Source organism: Bombus huntii, chromosome 16 (genome assembly GCF_024542735.1).
Source record: "Bombus huntii isolate Logan2020A chromosome 16, iyBomHunt1.1, whole genome shotgun sequence".
Taxonomy (NCBI): domain Eukaryota; kingdom Metazoa; phylum Arthropoda; class Insecta; order Hymenoptera; family Apidae; genus Bombus; species Bombus huntii.
Genome location: NC_066253.1, coordinates 2,135,732 through 2,154,126, shown reverse-complemented (window position 1 = coordinate 2,154,126; position 18,395 = coordinate 2,135,732). Strand labels below are relative to the sequence as shown.

The following is an 18,395-nucleotide window of genomic DNA, read 5'->3' as shown; positions in this document are numbered from 1 at the left end:
TTTTATAATCTGGAAACCAGACTCGAACAAAATAAATGAACAAGTTTATCGGTGGCAAGAAAAATGTTGGGAATTTGGATTTTCCCAGAATTCAGTCTTATGAATAAAATCTTATAAAACGTTATCGATACGAAGATTGATCTGCTGTCAGATCAGTATCTAGTCTTATAATTTGCAATTAATACCCTAACATAACCTAAAATTCTAACTTAACCTAAAAAACACTGCTATAACCTGAAAACAAAATGTTTTCCAACAGTGAAAGATCGAAGTTTGTTAGAATATCGGTCGGAATTTTATTAAAACATTAATAAAAAAATTTCTTTTTAAGAAGATAAGAGATCAAGTTCTATGAAAGATATAAATAAAACTATGTTCTATTTAATATTGATAAAAATTTCTTACAAAAAGGTAAAAACCAAATTCACTTGCAAACCCAATAACAACACAATTCTTTTAATTCGTCGAAAAGACATGTATATATTTCAAAACAGACTGACGATTTTCATTAAACACCATGGTCGTTATTCACTTCAGAGATTTATTCTCCCATGGACTCTTCAAGCGTTTCGTTTGCTTCCTTGTCGCTGGTCTATCCAATTTCTTCGGAAGCAGATTTTTCAGTTTCACGATCATCATCAGCCTCTTCGATTTCTCGGTCCTCGTCAACCTTCTCGACTTCCACCTCGTTGGGACTGTGAACTTCTATCTCTTGCTCGTCCTGCTCCTCGTCATCCTGACCGACGCTAGCCACTTCTGACATTTGTACGGCCCTGTAGTTATCACCCTCGCGAGGGAACGTTTCTTCCATCAAGCCTGACACCACGTTTCTGTTGTAAAGCACTTCCGGTTGACGTATACCTATCTCTAATTCTAAGACAGGTGCGCGTCCACGATCCATGCGCATCTTATGGTAAGCGTTGGATGTCAGCTTTTTACTCTTCTTCAGCCCAAACTGCGGACAGCCAGGCATTTAACATTAACTGGCCACGAGCTCTCCGGCCCTGCCACTTATTTTCCATTTATCGACGTATTTTAAATATTTCGTTTGATCCACACAGCGGTACAGTAACCACGAGCCTTTGTCCGATAGTCGGACAAAAGGATGTTTCGAACAAAGGTTTTCAGCTGTCGAACGACTACGAATTGAAACATTATGAATATCAAAGAAACTTTTATTTCGATGGAAAAATTAAAGTCGCTGTATTTTTTTTTTTTCAATTATACGATACGACATTTTTTATATGCCAGATAGGTTATATTTTTTAATTCTTCATAAAAAAAGTGTTAAGGTACTTGGATCAAAGTATGATTAGTTTGAAAGATATTTGAACTTTAATATCGCGAAACTTATCGCATAAAAAATAAGAGAAGATAGTGCGGTGCTGTTTCGGTTTAACGTTTTCCCCCTCCTTCAAGCGATAGGTTTCACGACATTAAAGTTCAAATATCGTTTAAATTAATCATTCTTCGACTAGAGTATTTTCATACTTTTTTCCTAGAGGATTAAGAAATGCATCGGATGGTGTGTTAAAAGATGTAGTGTTCTGTTTAGAAAAATACGTATGACCTTGACTTTTCGTGCAAGTGAAACCTTCTTTGAATTTCTTAACGTTGTAGTCGATCGGAAACTGATTAACTTTTGCTCGAGATATCTTTCTATCCGACTATCGGAAATGCCTGAAAAATCGTAGGAACTGAATTTTGAACTACCCTGTATAATGACTTACGAAAGTATTTCAGCACTTACTATAGGGAACTTTTACGTATACAGTGGGGAACAAGAGAAAGTTTAAAATTGGTAACTATGAATTTTAGTAACTTTTGTATCAAATATTGTTTACAGTTGTTTGGTCATCTACTCCGTGTTGTACACAAATTGTGTAAAATTATAATGTCGTTTTATATTTCTTATTCTATTCTACAAAATTCTTTTTGTTCGCCACTGTATATTATTGGAATTTTGGAACATTTTGGAATTTCGTTAACACTATAACCAAATACATAAATGATTCTTAATCTCGAATTGATTATTACTAATTATTGTTAATTTCGAAAATATTTGGTTATTCTGTCACAGAATAAAGAGAATATGAGGATCCACAGTAGGAAGGTTTCTTTCGTTCTTTGCAAGATAATGACAAAAGGCACTAAAGACTAGGGAATTTGCAAAAGTAATATAACTTAGAAACCTACAAATTCACCAGATATCTTCATTCTACACGATAAAACGAATTGAAACAGGAGAAACAATGGAAAAGAAGTAAGAGAATTTACAAGTTTACCAACCAATATTTGCACCTTGTGTAATAGAATAAAAAGAGAAACAGATGAGAGGATCTGAATATTTCAAGAACAGAATATTTCATTGCACGCATCGAAACAAAAGGAAAAGCGATAAAAGAGTCTATAAATCTAAAAAGCAATATTTTCATCTCTTAGAAAGCAATGAAAATAGACGAAGAACGAGAGATAAGAAATAAAAGAATTTATAAACTTGTGCAAGAATATTTCCAACTTTTATAGAAGAACTAATCGAAACAAGGAAAAAAAAGAGGGCAAGAAATAGAACAATGCACGAGTTTGTTTCTTACGATTCGTTTGATCATGAATTGTCAGTTTGGTGACAATGTAGAAAATCTGTATGTACCGAGTTGAATCTAGCAAAAAAATATATGATGATTCGTCGGTATAAGAAATTATTAACGGCTGAAAATTCCGGGAGGAGAGCATGAAATGGATGATCTAATTTCCGCGAATAATCCGCACGACGAGGTCCTACGACGACGGTGGTATTACGAAATCGTGTAATAACCTAATATTTTAGCTGGTTTCACACAGTCCTGCAGACAGTTTTCCATTTTCTCTAACGTTGGCAAACTGCACACGACAAACCCTCGTCGACGAATATTCAACGCGACAAACTAATTAATCCGAACGACATTAACGATCCTCTTATCTTACTTTAACGTGATTCTCTTCTGTTTTCCACCACATTCGACCATCACATTCCAAGTTTAAAATCATCTGAAATCTGTTCAATGTAATTAACGATAGACTTAAGTGTTATGTCTATGAAATCTAGGAATTATTACTATACTTTAGTCTAGGGATTTTTTTATACATCAAATCAGATTAAAAAGGAAATCTTTAAATCTAGTCCAATGAGACTAAACCTTTTAAGAACCTTTTCTCTGTGGCAATACTAAATTGAGAGTTTCTATAAATCTTGTAAAAAATTAAATTAATTAATTTAGTTAGAAATCTAGTACGTATCTTAAAAAACGATCAAGACCACTGGCGGTAAATTCACTAGAATATCACAACATAATTCCCTAGATCATTCCACTAATTCTATTATAGATGGACTAAATCCTAACAAGCTTCCTAACAAGTTTCCCAACAAGTTCTCCAAATATTGAAACACAGGATTAGTAAAATAGAAACGAATTTCTCTTCAGTTTTATGTGCTGCTTACTTCTAAAGTTTGATAATATACTTCACAAACAATCGTGTCCCTCGCTTCCTTTATCCAGGCAGATAGATAGATCTGCGCATAGAAACGTGAGCTAACAAATTTTAATAAAGTTCCTTTCGTTAAATTAAAATACAAAATTCCCGTGTACATTGGAAACAAAAAAGTCACTATCCTAACTTCCATCTAAATACAAATTTACTTTACTCTAAAAAATTTATTTCAAATCAAAAATCTTTTTCCCGATAATTTTCTCTTTTTAAGTATTTAAAATAATTGTCATTTCGATCTCTGGATTATAGTCTAGTGAAATTGAATGCAAAATTGAGTCGACCTGTCGAATAGCTACCTCCTCACACATTTCGATGCTCTTGAAATATGTTGTCAAGGTCGTCATTCTGAACAATCTTTTCCTACACATATATCGGGTGTTCGGTTTTCAAATTACAAACACAAGTAATGTTCGTTACCTTCGCATGAATTTTAACAGCACTCTTTCTAATACCTCTGTGGTGAGGTATTAAAGGAAAAATAATAAAAATTGAATTGCAAATGGAAAGTAGTAGGTGAGGTTAGGTTATTTAAGTGATTGCAGCCCTCGTGAACGGGAACAGTCGCATGGGGGCGGAATTAATGTGCGATTTAAATCCAGTGATGTTAAAAAATAGGGGAAAATACTGACACACACACACGCGCGCGCAATAGTTCTAACATCTAATGTACAAAATCGTATAAAAAGTAACAAAAACAATATTAGTATAAAATACAGAAATAATACGAATGTGTCTTTTCGTGAATATTTTAGGCGACTCGTTTTTCAGGGAAACGTTTGGTGCAACAATGCCAATACTCGAAATGCCAATTTTCTCGTTTACCATTTTCTATCATATGCGATCATAGCCGGGAAATAAAAAAGAAAACCCCAAATCAAAATGAATACTCGCGATTCAAATGCACACAGCGTAAACCATACGATATGTTTAAGAGTACCAAATCGAGTCCCACGAGGACGTCGCGCATCGACAGGTAAACAAAAATTTGTTGTTTTCCTGAAAAACGTGTCACATTTCCGGCTTCGGCGACCTGCTAAAAAAATGCAATTCTTTCGTGTATAACTCGATAACTATATAAACACCTTATACATGTATAGGAAAGAGCTGTTCAAAATTATGGCCTTGAGCACATATTTCAAGGACACCGAAATCAACGAAGAGTTAGCTGTATACGGCAGGTTCATCCAACGTTGTTACAGTTCCTAATGGTCCAATAATATCAGCCATTGATAAAACGGGTGTCTAAAAGAATTCTATTACCTCGTTTTCATACTCACAATGATTATCTTGCCCGATTGGTGAAGCATAAAAACGGTGAAAGGATTGATCAGGGTGATGGCCAGTTCCACCAATCGTAACACAGCAACGAGGCAGACTAGAACGCCGGTTAATGCCACTAGCCCCACGAACTGGAGCAGACACGTTACCGCCTGAAATATCGGACACCATTTAGCAGAGGCAATGACGGCGAAAAATCTTCCAGAGAAACAGGAAACGCTGGGTCTTTCGAGTTAACGTTTGACGTTTCCGGCATCATTTTTTTTTTTTTTTTTTTTTTTTTTTTGCTACTAACAAAATTGAAATTGATGACCAAGAAGACAGTAAGCCGATATTAATCGTTAGCTGCTATTGTTGCATTAGAGTATCCCTTTTATCTTATTCAATGTTTTATATTTGACGAAACGGCAATTATAAACGATGATCTTTGTCGTGTAAAGCGTGCGATATTGAACGAAAATAAAATATACGTTCTATGTACACCGGCAACCATAATTATCGGGACAGCTTCGTAGTAGCAATGAAATATTTTTCATTATTCTTACTGTTACGCCAGGCGACTCTCTACCTGGACCAGGTCATACACCGCGGGCCAGACGGACACCAGATGCCCGCTCATCCTTACGGCGTACCCTCAATAGCCTTAAGGACCCGTCATAAATCCGAGTAATTCGCTAGCTAAGGTCCTTCAGATCCAACAAATGTCTTTTTCTAAATCACTTTCTAAAGACGATTGTTTACTACGGCTTGACAAGGGAAAGTTGGGTTTTCCCGCGTACGATGCTTCCTAATAACAACTTTCTATCGAGGGCAGCTAAGACCCTTCCTAGTCCACCAACCTTCGTTTAACCGATTAACAACGAAGCCTATTTCCCTCACTCTCTTAGCCAAAATCGTCACCAACAAATCCGATGGCCCCGTGCGCTAGACACGCTCATCACTAGCTTTCCTACGACACAGCACCTTACCTTACTGCTCCTACGAGACGAGAGTCAAGTCAAACTTCTTCTGCAACATCTGGAAGATCAAGTCAACTACACAGTCTAAATCTAACGCCTAACGGTTAAGTCTAAACACAACGCTAGAGGAGCGTAAGTCACGTAAACTATCTAAGTCGGTTGTATCTAAGTATTGTCGAACATCCATCTCCTCTACCAAGTCTACTATAGTGCTACGTCCACTAATACACTAAATTCAATTATAAGAGACCTGCTCTAGCGTGCATATCTATCTTATCTTCGTGCGATAAGTTGTTATCTATTTATATCTACTCAACAGTGTAATCTAAGTGTTGGAAATATATAACTTATAATTCTGTAAATCACAGTGTTATACTAACTGAATCAGCCCTATTATCTCAACGGAAATCAGGGGATCGATTGCTATAATCGTAACGGGAATTTACGACTCCCGTTGACGTCTCTCCTCGCGATTGCGTCTCCCCGAAACTACACTTACTTTCTAATTGCTTTACTATAGGCCTTATATCTTATTATTAATTATTATTATTACATCTTATTATTATATAGGCCTTGTAGCTTATGAGCTGAACTATTATGCGAAATAACATTTTTAAAATCTAAAAAAACTGGAGCAGAAGGAAGAAGAGGAATCACTTTCGCTTTTAAAACTTCGATTATCAAGTAAAATCGGTATCAAGCATTTAAAGTTTTCGTCGTTATTGGACGTCGTTATTAGATCGTTAAAAGTTTCGAAGATATCCCATAATCTATATTACGTGCCTGAACCAAAGAGAAACTTAGAAAAAAAAAGAAGAAGAAAAATGAATCAGTTGGTTTTCGTTTTGAAACTTTCGTTTCAAGTAAAACCGGTATTAAAAGTTTCCACTGACATTAAACATCGCTATTAAACATTCAAAGTTTCCCAGATATCGCATAATTGAACGTGCTTTCGAGAAAGCTAATCACATTCATCCCGGAAAATCTTAAGGAAATAACCGGCCAAATTCCTTTTGAAGTCCGTCGATTTTCCTCCATAGTTTCAAATTGTATTAAGTATCGTTGTTAGAGCACAAATATTTGTACAAATTCATAATTCACTGAATGCAATGGAAGAAATGAAACCGACGCAGAAATTGTTTACCATACTTGGAATATTTTATAGATTTTTGCAATTTTAAATTTCCTTAAAATGTATAAAAATCCACAGTCCAAATAAATGTTTCACTTGCGAGGTCTTTTATATTTTCGTATGCTATTTTAAAAATTGTTGAAACTCCTGAAACTTCTCAAAATAACATAAATAATATAGAAATAAATCTGCTGAGAAATGTACGAAGATCTGCAAAAATATTTCTTAATAGTGGTGACATTAAATACCGCTATCGATCATTCGTAACTTTTCCCACTTTTCGCGCGAATATAATAAGCGTTGCGTAACTTTTGAGTGCGGGTGTAACTCGTGGCTAGAATTAAAAAATTGTAAAAAGAAACTGCACGAAAGAGAAACTAAAATAAAAATACTGGTGTTCTATTAAATTCTTAAAAAGCATCGAAAAATATTGTAAAAGACCAAGAAATACGCGTTTAAATAATTACATTTTGTACTATCTATAAATAATTAAAAACACAAATAATTCCTTGAATCTCTACCAAGTTTCAAATCGAACAGATCCTGTTCAGTTTCTATTGAAAAACGTCAGAAATTTGTCATATGAATAATTTTTCGCATTTCTAATAATTAGATAACAATTATTTAAATAATGATCATTAAAACAAGAATTTTCGAACAAATATATTCACGAAAATTGATTCAAGATAAGACACCGTATATATGTCGAAGCTTTGCTCGAATCGTCATAACCTCTAAGTGAAAACCTGTCTCCTTGGTCGTACATATTCCAATCCTCGTTCGATACGAAAAATCAACACCGGTGTGTGTGTCTATCTGGTAACAGACGATAAAGGGAAAAACGAAGACAGGAGAATTGTCTCACGCAGAGGATCGTCATTTCCGGTGGTACGTGTTTGGCTGGCTGGGAACGCGAGAAGCGAGCGAACTGCTGATTCCTGTCGATTTCATGGATAGAACGTCAATATCCAGTTCATTCCGTAGGTTTGAGCGACGACGAAGCTACATTCTCATCGTCGTCGCTTCCGGTTCGAGCCGCTGCACCAAAGAAAACGATGCGTATCTGAAACTGGAACAAGACTTGCGGAACACGAGACAAGGAATGAGGTGAAATTGTAGAGATTTCAGCGAGATACGTGCATTCGATGGTGGTTCCATCTGGTGATGAAAATGATGGAGAAATAATAATAATTTATTTACTTGCTTGCTCATTAAAATATAATAATATCAATAAAATATATTGCTCAATAAAAATATATTGCAAATTACTATGGTTGAACGTGGAAATTAAATAACAATAGATCCTCTAAATTATTATTATAATATTAGTGTCACGTCCCGCGCTGCGCATGCGCCGTAACGTAGACTAAAACTACCAATAGCGCGAGTGAGCGTTTCAATTTGAGATTCAGATAAAATCTAAGAATTTGTATAGAAACCAAAATCGAGCCTCACAACCCCCACGGAATAACCCGTCACATGACGACCCCTCCAAGGTCGTAAGGTAATTATAAATAAGCGTAGCGATATAGAAGATAGAGAGATAATTCCTTAGTTCAGAGTAGTTAATTCCTCAGTTGTGTGTGATTAGTTCCTCAGTTCTTGGTGATTAATTCCTTGGTTCTTGGCGATCAGTTCCCCAATTCTTGGCAAGTAATTTCCTTGTTCATAGCGATTAGTTCTCAATTCCTTTAGCTCTTAATTTCTCAGTTCCTTTGCCTTTCAATTCTTTAGTTGCTTAGTTTTTCAGCTCTTAGTTTTTTTGCTCTCAGTTCTTAAGTTCTTTAGTCCTTTAGTTCCTTAGCTTTTAGTTCTTTGTTTCATTAGTTCCCAGTTCTTGTCAGTTTTGTTAATCGACGTGTTTGTATCTGTCAATATCCAATTAGAATTAGAATAAACATTTGTTGTAGAGAATATTTGTCTAATAATATAATAGGATTAAGCGAACATTTACTTTCACCAACTTTAATCCTCTCCAGTGCCAGTATTCTTGCGCGTAGCAGGTTAGCCGAAACGTGCAGTTTAATTGCCAAACGCATTAAACATCAGACAGTGCTACCATGTAATCTAAATTCAAAAATTAACGGCAACACAACCAAAACAAACCAAACAAAAACGTAACATTAGACAATCGTACATTCTCTTTGAACAGCATAGAAAAAAGTATTGAAGATGGTAAATTCTTAGATAGAGGAAAAGATTTTTTTTTATTTATTTATTTAAATTTTACAATTTGTCCAGTAGGATATTTGGTAAAGTATTATAGCGGTATACTAATATATCATGTGGGTGGCTACTCCCAGCGGGGTACCATCATCGTGTTTGTTAGGTTATGTCCTTTGTGAGATCTGGGAGGAAAAGATGGCCAACCAATTGTGATGGTTTAAGGTTAGGTTAGGAAAGTGGGAGAATTCTGAGACATAAAATCTGACATATGAAATATCGAGTATACGTGGCTGAGAAACTTCACAACATAGCGATTCAATGACTCAATACGTATCGTGGTAGTAATAAACGATTATGCCGGAATAACTTTTAATAAATTTCTATTGACATTTACTCGAACAAACGTTCGCTTAACGAATTACCTGGAAAAAAAAGAAACAAACAATGAGATGATTCGGTGATAATAAAATCTGGAAGAAAATTGAAATCTACATTTCACTTTCTTCTGCAAGGTTTTAAAATAGAAAAATATTTGTTCGTTCTTATCCGTTGACGGAACAGGAGAAACGAAAATCCTGGCTGATGTTTCGCTTCTATCCGCAGACTTGGTATCTTCTCGAAACAGGCAATCGAGGTTTTCGAGCCGAACGTAAGTATTTGTGCAGCTAGTCGACAGCAGGAGAAGGAAAACGACAATGACGACGACGACGACGACAGGTTGTTATTGGAACCGCGGGAATAAGATATCTTCCATCGAATAAGAAGAAAGAACACTGCCTGTACGTGCTCTGTACCGAATAGTAGAAAAGTTAACCTCTCTGTAACACCATGTGACTCGAACGTGTTCCCACTATCGATGAAAAGCTTTCGAATCGTCAGCATATTTCTCTAGGTTTTACGTTTCTTTGTGGTCATATGAAAGATTTCTCTCCTAATGATCTTACAACTTAAGATTCTAACCTTACGTCTTTCTATTGCAACCACGTTTCGTACTTTCTTCTATGCGTTTGAATAGGAAATGATATTGCGTACGGAAAAATCAACGCTTAGAAATTAAACGAATATATTACACTGTATATGCTTGTAGGAATATACGTTGGATCGTTGGATTTTCATTAGAAATGAAACATTCATAGGTACAAGTAAGGAAGAGTATAATTTCGTAAATTCAGATTTCCTGTAATTATATACTTTTCAATAAATGTTATCAAATTTTAATATCACAAGTTCGAAGGCGCTATTGAAAAGAAAAGATTGAACTTCAACTATACGTTTTGCGGTATCTTACTGTCAGATTGTATTATACTGTTAGATCGTCATTGATATTTCAAATTCTAAATTAAATTTAGAATTTTATTTAATTTGATTTTAAAAATTAAATTCCAAATTAAATTTACGTAATAAATACCGATCATCGAATCGTCGCATAGGTTTAAAATTCGCCTAAAAGGTTTCCCCAAAATCCATCTAACCCCTCCAAAAATAAAAATTTCCAAATCACGAGAGGTGTCTGTAATTAAAATCCGAAAATTAGAAAAACTGATAAAAATCTTCTTAAAGTACACTCGGTTCCCTCGAAAAGAAAAATGTTAAAATTGCCAAAAGTTTCTGTAATCGGAGGACAAAATGTAAAAGTAGAGGCTTCGATTGTATCGAAACGCAAAGAGATACGATGGATTAGTGAATTTCGCGTTATTCTTTAGCATAGAAACCTCGAGAGCGGGACAAAAGACTGCGTTCGCGTGCGTCGCTCGCAGAAAAATATAGACGCGGCACATCGTAACCTTCGTGGCCCGAATGAACGTTTAAAAATTCCACGGTTGACTATCAGACGTCGTGACCAAGCGTAAAACGATATCTTCTTGGCTGAGAATCGGCACGTTGCTCTCAGCCACTGGGAATCGAATTATGGGCATGCAAAATTCCAAGAGGTTAGTGTCTTCTGATTCACAATTTTCATCTGCCACGTACTCGCCAACCCACTCGCCGAAATCTTCTGTATATTTTATAACGAGACTACTTTTTCCATTAAAATAAATTTCACAGAGACTAAAATATTTTATAAAACACAAGACTACTTTCTGATTAAACTGAATTTTTTACAAATTTTATAAAATACAATTTCGTATACCGTTTGGTTTTTCAATAAAAAAAAACCGTAAAAATTAGCAAATTTTATAAAATACGAGACTATTCTCTCGTTGAACTAAATTTCCTAACAATATCGTAAGATGCGATTTCAATAAACGTGACAGATTTTTCGCAATGTTAGCATGTTTTACGTAAGAAGAGCGATTGTTACGTAAGATTGTTACTTTAAAAGGCAAAACAAGAAGGTGTTCGTGAAATACTAAATATGACCTATAGTCGAAATAACCAGAGTGCACGAACTATTCGAATTAGTACTACGATTAGTCACCCACGAGAGTATACGCATAACCTATAATTCTCTCATATAAGGTCATTAATTCTCTCATATAAGGTCATATAAGGTCATTTTCTACGTTCTCATCGAAGCTATAATTTTCATTGAAATGATTGAAGCATAGATATTTTTATCTACTCAAGAAATTTTGATTAGGTACGTCGTTTTTTTTAGTACACAAAATCTTGAGTAAATAAAATAAAAAAATATTTATTGCATACAGCGAAACTTGAAATTTTGATAAAACCGTGTCCATCGAAGTAAAAAGATGTTTATTAGCTTTAAATTAATCTTGAAATTTTGATAGGATCGTGTAATAATTCAAAAGATCTTAATTAATAAATTTTCTCTACAAATTTCTCTTGAAATTTTGATAGGATCGTGTAGTAATTCAAAAGATCTTAATTAATAAATATTCTCTACAATTATCTCGAATCGATATTTCTTTTGATAATTCAGTATCAGCTCCCTATGCATGGAATTTTAATAAATCAAATACGTTGATTATTTCATCCTTAGAAAATTATGCATGGCATTACTAATTATTCGTTCTTTACATTTCCATGATAGATGCAGCGCTTCCATGAAATGTAGTGATGAACAAAATTATTAAATACGTGTGACTCGGCGAAACAGTAACATTTATGAAAATCATGCATGAAATAGAGAGGATCGTACGTAGGCAAAATAACTTGCAGCGAGATTCCTTCACTTATTTAGCAATATAGCTTCGTCCGAAAAAAAAAATGTTATCCTACTCTTTCTACTTGTGTCTTCGTGTGCGTACGTGTAACATATGAAGTGTTATTTATACAAAACCTCAATTTACATAAGATCTCAATTCGTCGATTAACATTAACACTTTGACTACCGCGTGGGTCATATATGACCGGCCAACGGTTTCTCCTGTGATGCCACAGTGGTCATTGATGATGAACTTCTTACCATTTTAAAAATTATATGAAAATTGACAGTTAGGACAGTTTTGAATATAACCGATAAATAGAAGATACTTTGAAAAAAAAGTGCCTCATTGAACAATTAAACATTTTTATTAAAACATCACTAAAAAAAAAAAAAAAAAGAGAATAAATCTTGCATCTAACGGTGCATTGTGTTTGCATCCATATCTTTGAAGGGTAATCTACGAATATTATTACAAACACACTTTAGAAAATAACTGTAAATGCTGCTTTATAATCGTATAATTGAAGTTACAAATATGCACATACCTTACTATTATATATAGTGTAGGATCTTACTACAATTAGTTTATTTACAATAAATGGATTAAACAGATGTTGGTTAAACAGGAAACGATGGTTGTTTAACGTGATCTAATCACAATAACGTACTATAATTAACACTTTACCGACCGATAGCATATTCGGTTTTTCATGGCCGACGCTTACCGATCGATGGCCTATTAATCATCTTTTTGTCGCCGACGTTTACCGACCGACAGCCTATTAATCGGCTTTTTGTCGCCGACAATCATTCTCATTATTTGAACAGTAATTCGTTATTTAATACTAAGGTACCTTGCTCAATTGCGTCAGTCGCGTTGCTCTGTAAGCTCCCACAGTTTTATACCAATTTGAAAAACTTGCCGTTCGCGATGAACGAAAAAAATGGTATTGAAGAGTCTAAACGGAAACAGAGCCGGCGCCAGGGAGAATCTGCGCCTGAGATGCCAATCGGACATACCGTTGACTCGCTAGCAGTCGGTAAAGTGTTAAGATAACTAGATGGTTAATTTGCAACTCTCGTCACTACGGTTCCAACGCTCACTCTCTCGACAACGCTAGTAACATTATCTCTCTGACTTCTCGATTTACACTCTCTGGCTTCTCAACTGACACTGACTGTTAATTCGTCTTTGTCCCCTGGCATCTCTTTGCCTTCTGTCTTATCCCCACCACGCACGTGTCCCGTAACCGCTCGTGGCCAGGGTCACGCACACCTTTTCCACGAAACTATCCGATCGAAGGACCGACGATACATCGTTGGGCCTGTCGACACTTCGACTTTCTCGCGACATTGTTTACAGTTCGCCCGATATCTCTTAGGCCTTTCGTCCATGATATTACCACGGAATGAGCAAGTACTGGTTACTAATATTTTTTACACGTTTCAACAATATATTCTGCACGTTCTGCTTACGACGGAATAACGAATGCGAATGGTTTGTTGACATAAACGAAGCCTTGTTATAATATGTCGCTATCGAGTGTTACCAAGGCGCCACCTAAGCCCAATAAGATAAATGGTCCATTGGGTAAGAATTTATTACTATTTTGCCATTATATGCTTTGAATAATAAAAATACTGCCGTGGCGTCCTCAGTGAAACATGTGATTTTCGCGTGGCAGTCAAAGTGTTAATGTACAATTTGTACAAAAGAGAAACGATTTAAAGTTGCATTTAAGATAATTTTAAGGACATTTAAGATAGTTTCGCAGAACAAAAAATAGGGAAAATTTGATTGGTCGTTCGATACGTGGCTAGCCGGAGGCGAATACGTTCCATCAAAGCCAAAGTTAAAAATATGGCATCGATTATCCATTATCTGGCGGAATTTATATTGGTAAAGAGCAGATAATGACTCACACCTAGAACACCGCGAATAGTAATGCGTCGGATAATACATATGTATATTAATGGAAATGCATTCGTTCAACTTAATTACTCTTCATCCTCCTCTGCGTTCTATCGATACCCTGAACGATGCTAATCGAGATAATGTACAGAGCATTTCAAAAAAAAAAAAAAAAAAGAAGTATGTTACTAGATATGAAGACAGTGGAGATAATTCATGTACAAAAATCATTTAAGAAACTATCGGGTTGGCAACTAAGTAATTGCGGATTTTGTCATTAGGTGGTATTGACAAAATCAGCAATCACTTAGTTGCCAACACAATATATGAGCCACTTGTTTTCTGATTAAAGTAATTAAGCATGGTTGATATATTGATAAACATAAGATTGGAAAAAGTAAATATAAATGTAAGGGAAGCAGTTGTACAGAATTTGTAAGGAGTCAGGTATAAAACTTGCTTGCCAAATTGATTGATTTCACAAAATGAGAAGCAGAGGAAACTGATGAAATTATATAGAAATTAGGTAAATTGGATAAGTCGATCGATCAATAAACTCGCACACAACACTGTTTTGACTCAAAACTTCAAAAATTTCAGAATGTCATCTACTTTAGTCTATGAAAGGCTTGCATAACTTAAATCATGTAACTTGTTTGTCAAGTGACGAATAAATAAATGTTACATTAAAAATACATTAGTAACTTTAACAGCCTTAGATGTAAATAAAATATTGATTGTGGGATTTTAACTAAGAACAACAATATAAATATCCTCCACAATTTTTTAACACGCTGTAGATGATGTCATTGGCTCCATTAGCGACCAGTGGCATTCAGGGCACTTTAGCATTCCCTTAGAAGATTCCATAGTCCATTTGCTTGAACGTAACGTGATAAATTGTCGAAGATTCGTTGATGAATCTGACGACGACGATCGATTCTTCGTGTTATAAGTGATTCGAAATATTCTCGAGTTTGGTAAATGAATCTTGCTCGTGGCTGTCATCCTAGCGAATTCTAATTATTATGATTGCCCAGTGAGTGGAAAATCGATCTGTGGCTCGGTTTACGAAGAATTTCATAAGTTAACTCGTATGAAGGCTGCTGATGATATGATGTGGTTCCTGAATTGGTAGCATGAATTTACAGTAGTTACAAACAGTATTTACACGCTGTTATTTCCATTGGAGACCATTTACATGCTAATTACTTAGGACCAGATATATTAAAGTTCGTCTCATTTAATGATACTTTTATGTGACTAAATGTGATTAAATTTGGTGAGGTAAATTTTAGGCAACCGGTAGATCTGGTAGTTATTTAGAAAGAGAAATCAAGACGTGTGTATGTTTCTTCAAATTTTATTCATATTTTTCACAATCGTATATTTTCTCTCATTTTTGATCTTCTTAACTACTCTAGGTCCAGCTCTGGTGGTAACCCCTTCTGCTAGGTGCACACATCACATCTGAAAAAAGGCAAAATTTGACTTAATTGATCACCTCATCCAGAGAAATCGAAAATCCTATCACAAAAATACTGATCAAGCCCTGAATACTTATACAAATTTACGTTTTTATAAACACAGCTGAAGAAATGAACGGAAACCAAAACAGAAGCTTTCTCACTCAGTGAATACCAATAGCACTACATAATATTAAAATAGTTCAATACCGTTAGTGTAATATTGTTTGTACCAACATTGCTAAAACATTGCTAAGAGTATCGCCAAATACTTCAACTTACATGATGATGCATACGATGGGTCATGGGAACCATATGGCGGCCCATACTTCTCTCCTTATAGATCCTCATAGCAGGCTCCATGAAGACAGCCGAGGCCAAAGCAGGAACTTGCTGTTTAGTGCAGCTGCACTGCATAATACTCTGTTGACATTGTTGACACTGAGGTACCTTGACATAAGCGGCCACAGGTTCAGGTTCAGTAATCATCACAACAGGCTTGGGGGGAACCACCATCATTTGTTCCTCGTACGCAGGCCTAACAGGCTCCTTCTCTATTTTAGGGGCCACGATCTTCTCTGGTTTAGGTTCAGGCTTCACAATCTTCTCTTTGATAATAGTTTCAACCACTGGTTTCACAGGTTTCTCTTCTTTTGGTGGTTGAATGATGTTGACGTTGGTTTGAGAAGGTGGACAAGGTTGAGGCTGTTGGATGAATTTCAAGGAAGTTTGAGCAGGAGGTTGAATCACGTTGAGGGTTTGAACTGGCTGAGGAGCAGGTTGGATGCTGAAAGTTTGAACTGATTGAGGAACAGCTTGGATATTAAGTGTTTGCACTCGTTGGGGTACTTGCTGAATGTTCAACGTTTGAACAGGCTGAGGAGCAGCTTGGATGCTATAAGTTTGTGCTTGAGGTACCATGCTACCTGAATCCAGACAGATGACTGATTTCTTGGATCTAGCCTGGTCGTCTTCTTCTGTCTTGTCGATCTTCAGATTATGGCCTTCGTCCAGTGATTTCTCGTTGATGTTCATTGGAACTGCCTGGGTCAGACCCAAGAAGAAGAGGAAGAAGACAACTTTGGAATTCATTTTTTTAGTTGGATTGTTCTTCGAAGTCGAACTGTGAGGATCCTGATGAGGAGCTCGGTTTTTATAGGGATTTGGTGAAATACAGTGACCTGGTTTTATTTAGGAAGCACGCGTATATACGCAATGGTGCTGAGTGAGCGTAATTTGAAGGTATTGAGCCACTTTGTTGACGCGATAGTGGATTATTGGTTTGTCGGCGTGTTACCATGCGTGAAACGGTTCCGCGAAACTTTCCAAGATAGAGAATTTCTTGTATTAAGTTGCTTTACAAGCATTTTATAAAGTATGCGGCAATATGCAAATTATACGATATTTTTGGAAATACAAGACACAAAAAAAAGATAATTTCTCCAATTTCTTTAGTTTCTTTAACTCTCTAAATTTCTTTAGAGCTTTTCACTTCCTCAATTTCTTAAATTTATTCAATTACTTTACATTTTGCAATCTTTTCAAATATCTACAGTTTTGTGCAATTTCTCTATTTTTGTAAATTGCATTTTTTTCTAAATTCATAGCTTTAAAATAGCGTTAGTGACCAGCAATGTGTAATAAATGACTCGTGTAAGTGTAAGTGACGGGGTGTCGGTTAATTTTATTCGAAGCAACGCCTATTTGATCGAGGTTAGACCTTCGAGAACAAAAAAATCGAAGTTTTGCTGGAAAGGAACATTAACTCGGTATCTTTTACGGAATTCTACTTGCAGAAAAAAATTTTTTCAAATTTTGAACATAAAAATAACAGTACGTGCGTCAGATGTTGGTACCATTTTAAATTAACGGAACAGTATGTTTGACGATGATAAAATTCATAAATTTATTGTTATGACTATAGAAGCTTTAAACGATCGACTGTCATTTTGAACGTTAAACGATTGATTGACGTATTTTTACGATTTAAATCAAACGCAAATTAATTAAAAAAAAACACAAGTTAATTATTTTATTCATTTTTTATTATATTATTCGCAGACAAAATGGACGATTCTTCACTAGGCTTTCTCGGTTACTTTATTTCTGTCTGGTTTTGTTAATGCATATAATAGATCAAAGGGTTAATATTCATCGTTGCTGCGTAGCCGTGTGTTTGAGAATAATACGGAAACATCGGATGCAGTGACATTACGTTTTACTGCAAGAACATGTAACTCGATAAATAAACTCGATTAAGAAACACGATTAATAAACTCGATTTCGTCATCGTCATGGTTACGATGATTATTGTTATTATTGCATAATGTTTCCAAAATAAGAATGCATGTTGCATACAGGTTGAACAATATTATTCAGCTGATATTCGTTTCGTAATTGAGAAACAGTAGTGAGATATTTCGTCAAGATCACGCGTTCGTATTTATGATTTAAACAAATAAAATAAAAGGAAGAATATCGGGAGTATATATTATTTCTTTCCATAGCTTATTTACATTTCCCAATTTCATTTATTTCTATTTATTTCCAATGTTATTATTTCATTTATTTACTGATTTTCTTTCTCACATTTCGATATGTTCATCGTACCATAAAATCATCAACAGTTTATTACTGTATTTATTTATTTATTTATTTCCAATTAAATTTATTTGCAAACGTACCAAAATTCCACCTTGTCATAATTTACATCGTCATAATCCAAAATCGCTCGATAAACTGTTCTATTCTTAAATCCTCATTTCTATTGGCAACTAAGTGATTGCGGATTTTGTCATTAGGTGGTATTGACAAAATCAGCAATCACTTAGTTGCCAACCCA

The 18,395-nt window shown here is 35.2% G+C and overlaps 2 protein-coding genes across 2 annotated transcripts; both read right to left on the bottom strand.

Moving 5' to 3' along the window:
* Positions 1 to 468: 468 nt before the first annotated feature.
* LOC126874733 (uncharacterized) lies at positions 469 to 5,425 on the bottom strand. Its single transcript, XM_050637091.1, has 3 exons — positions 5,375 to 5,425; positions 4,806 to 5,039; positions 469 to 955 (listed from the first exon to the last, which is right to left on the bottom strand). Exons 1-3 carry the CDS (start codon positions 5,423 to 5,425, stop codon positions 593 to 595), a joined length of 648 nt encoding a protein of 215 aa, XP_050493048.1. The 3' UTR covers positions 469 to 592.
* Positions 5,426 to 15,437: 10,012 nt separating this feature from the next.
* Positions 15,438 to 18,032, bottom strand: LOC126874446 (putative uncharacterized protein DDB_G0294196). Its single transcript, XM_050636515.1, has 2 exons — positions 15,836 to 18,032; positions 15,438 to 15,557 (listed from the first exon to the last, which is right to left on the bottom strand). The coding sequence occupies exons 1-2, from the start codon at positions 16,643 to 16,645 to the stop codon at positions 15,552 to 15,554; spliced, it is 816 nt and encodes a 271-aa protein (XP_050492472.1). The 5' UTR covers positions 16,646 to 18,032; the 3' UTR covers positions 15,438 to 15,551.
* Between the last annotated feature and the right edge of the window lie 363 nt (positions 18,033 to 18,395).

Bases quoted from the DNA above. Each gene is read 5' to 3' on its own strand.
- LOC126874733 (XM_050637091.1), bottom strand. From the start codon at position 5,425: ATGAGCGGGCATCTGGTGTCCGTCTGGCCCGCGGTGTATGACCTGGTC. The intron at 5,040-5,374 runs GTAGAGAGTCGC...GTCAAACGTTAA, and splicing joins CGGTGTATGACCTGGTCCAG to CTCGAAAGACCCAGCGTTTC. The intron at 956-4,805 runs GTGAGTATGAAA...GGCTGTCCGCAG, and splicing joins AATCGGGCAAGATAATCATT to TTTGGGCTGAAGAAGAGTAA.
- LOC126874446 (XM_050636515.1), bottom strand. From the start codon at position 16,645: ATGAATTCCAAAGTTGTCTTCTTCCTCTTCTTCTTGGGTCTGACCCAG.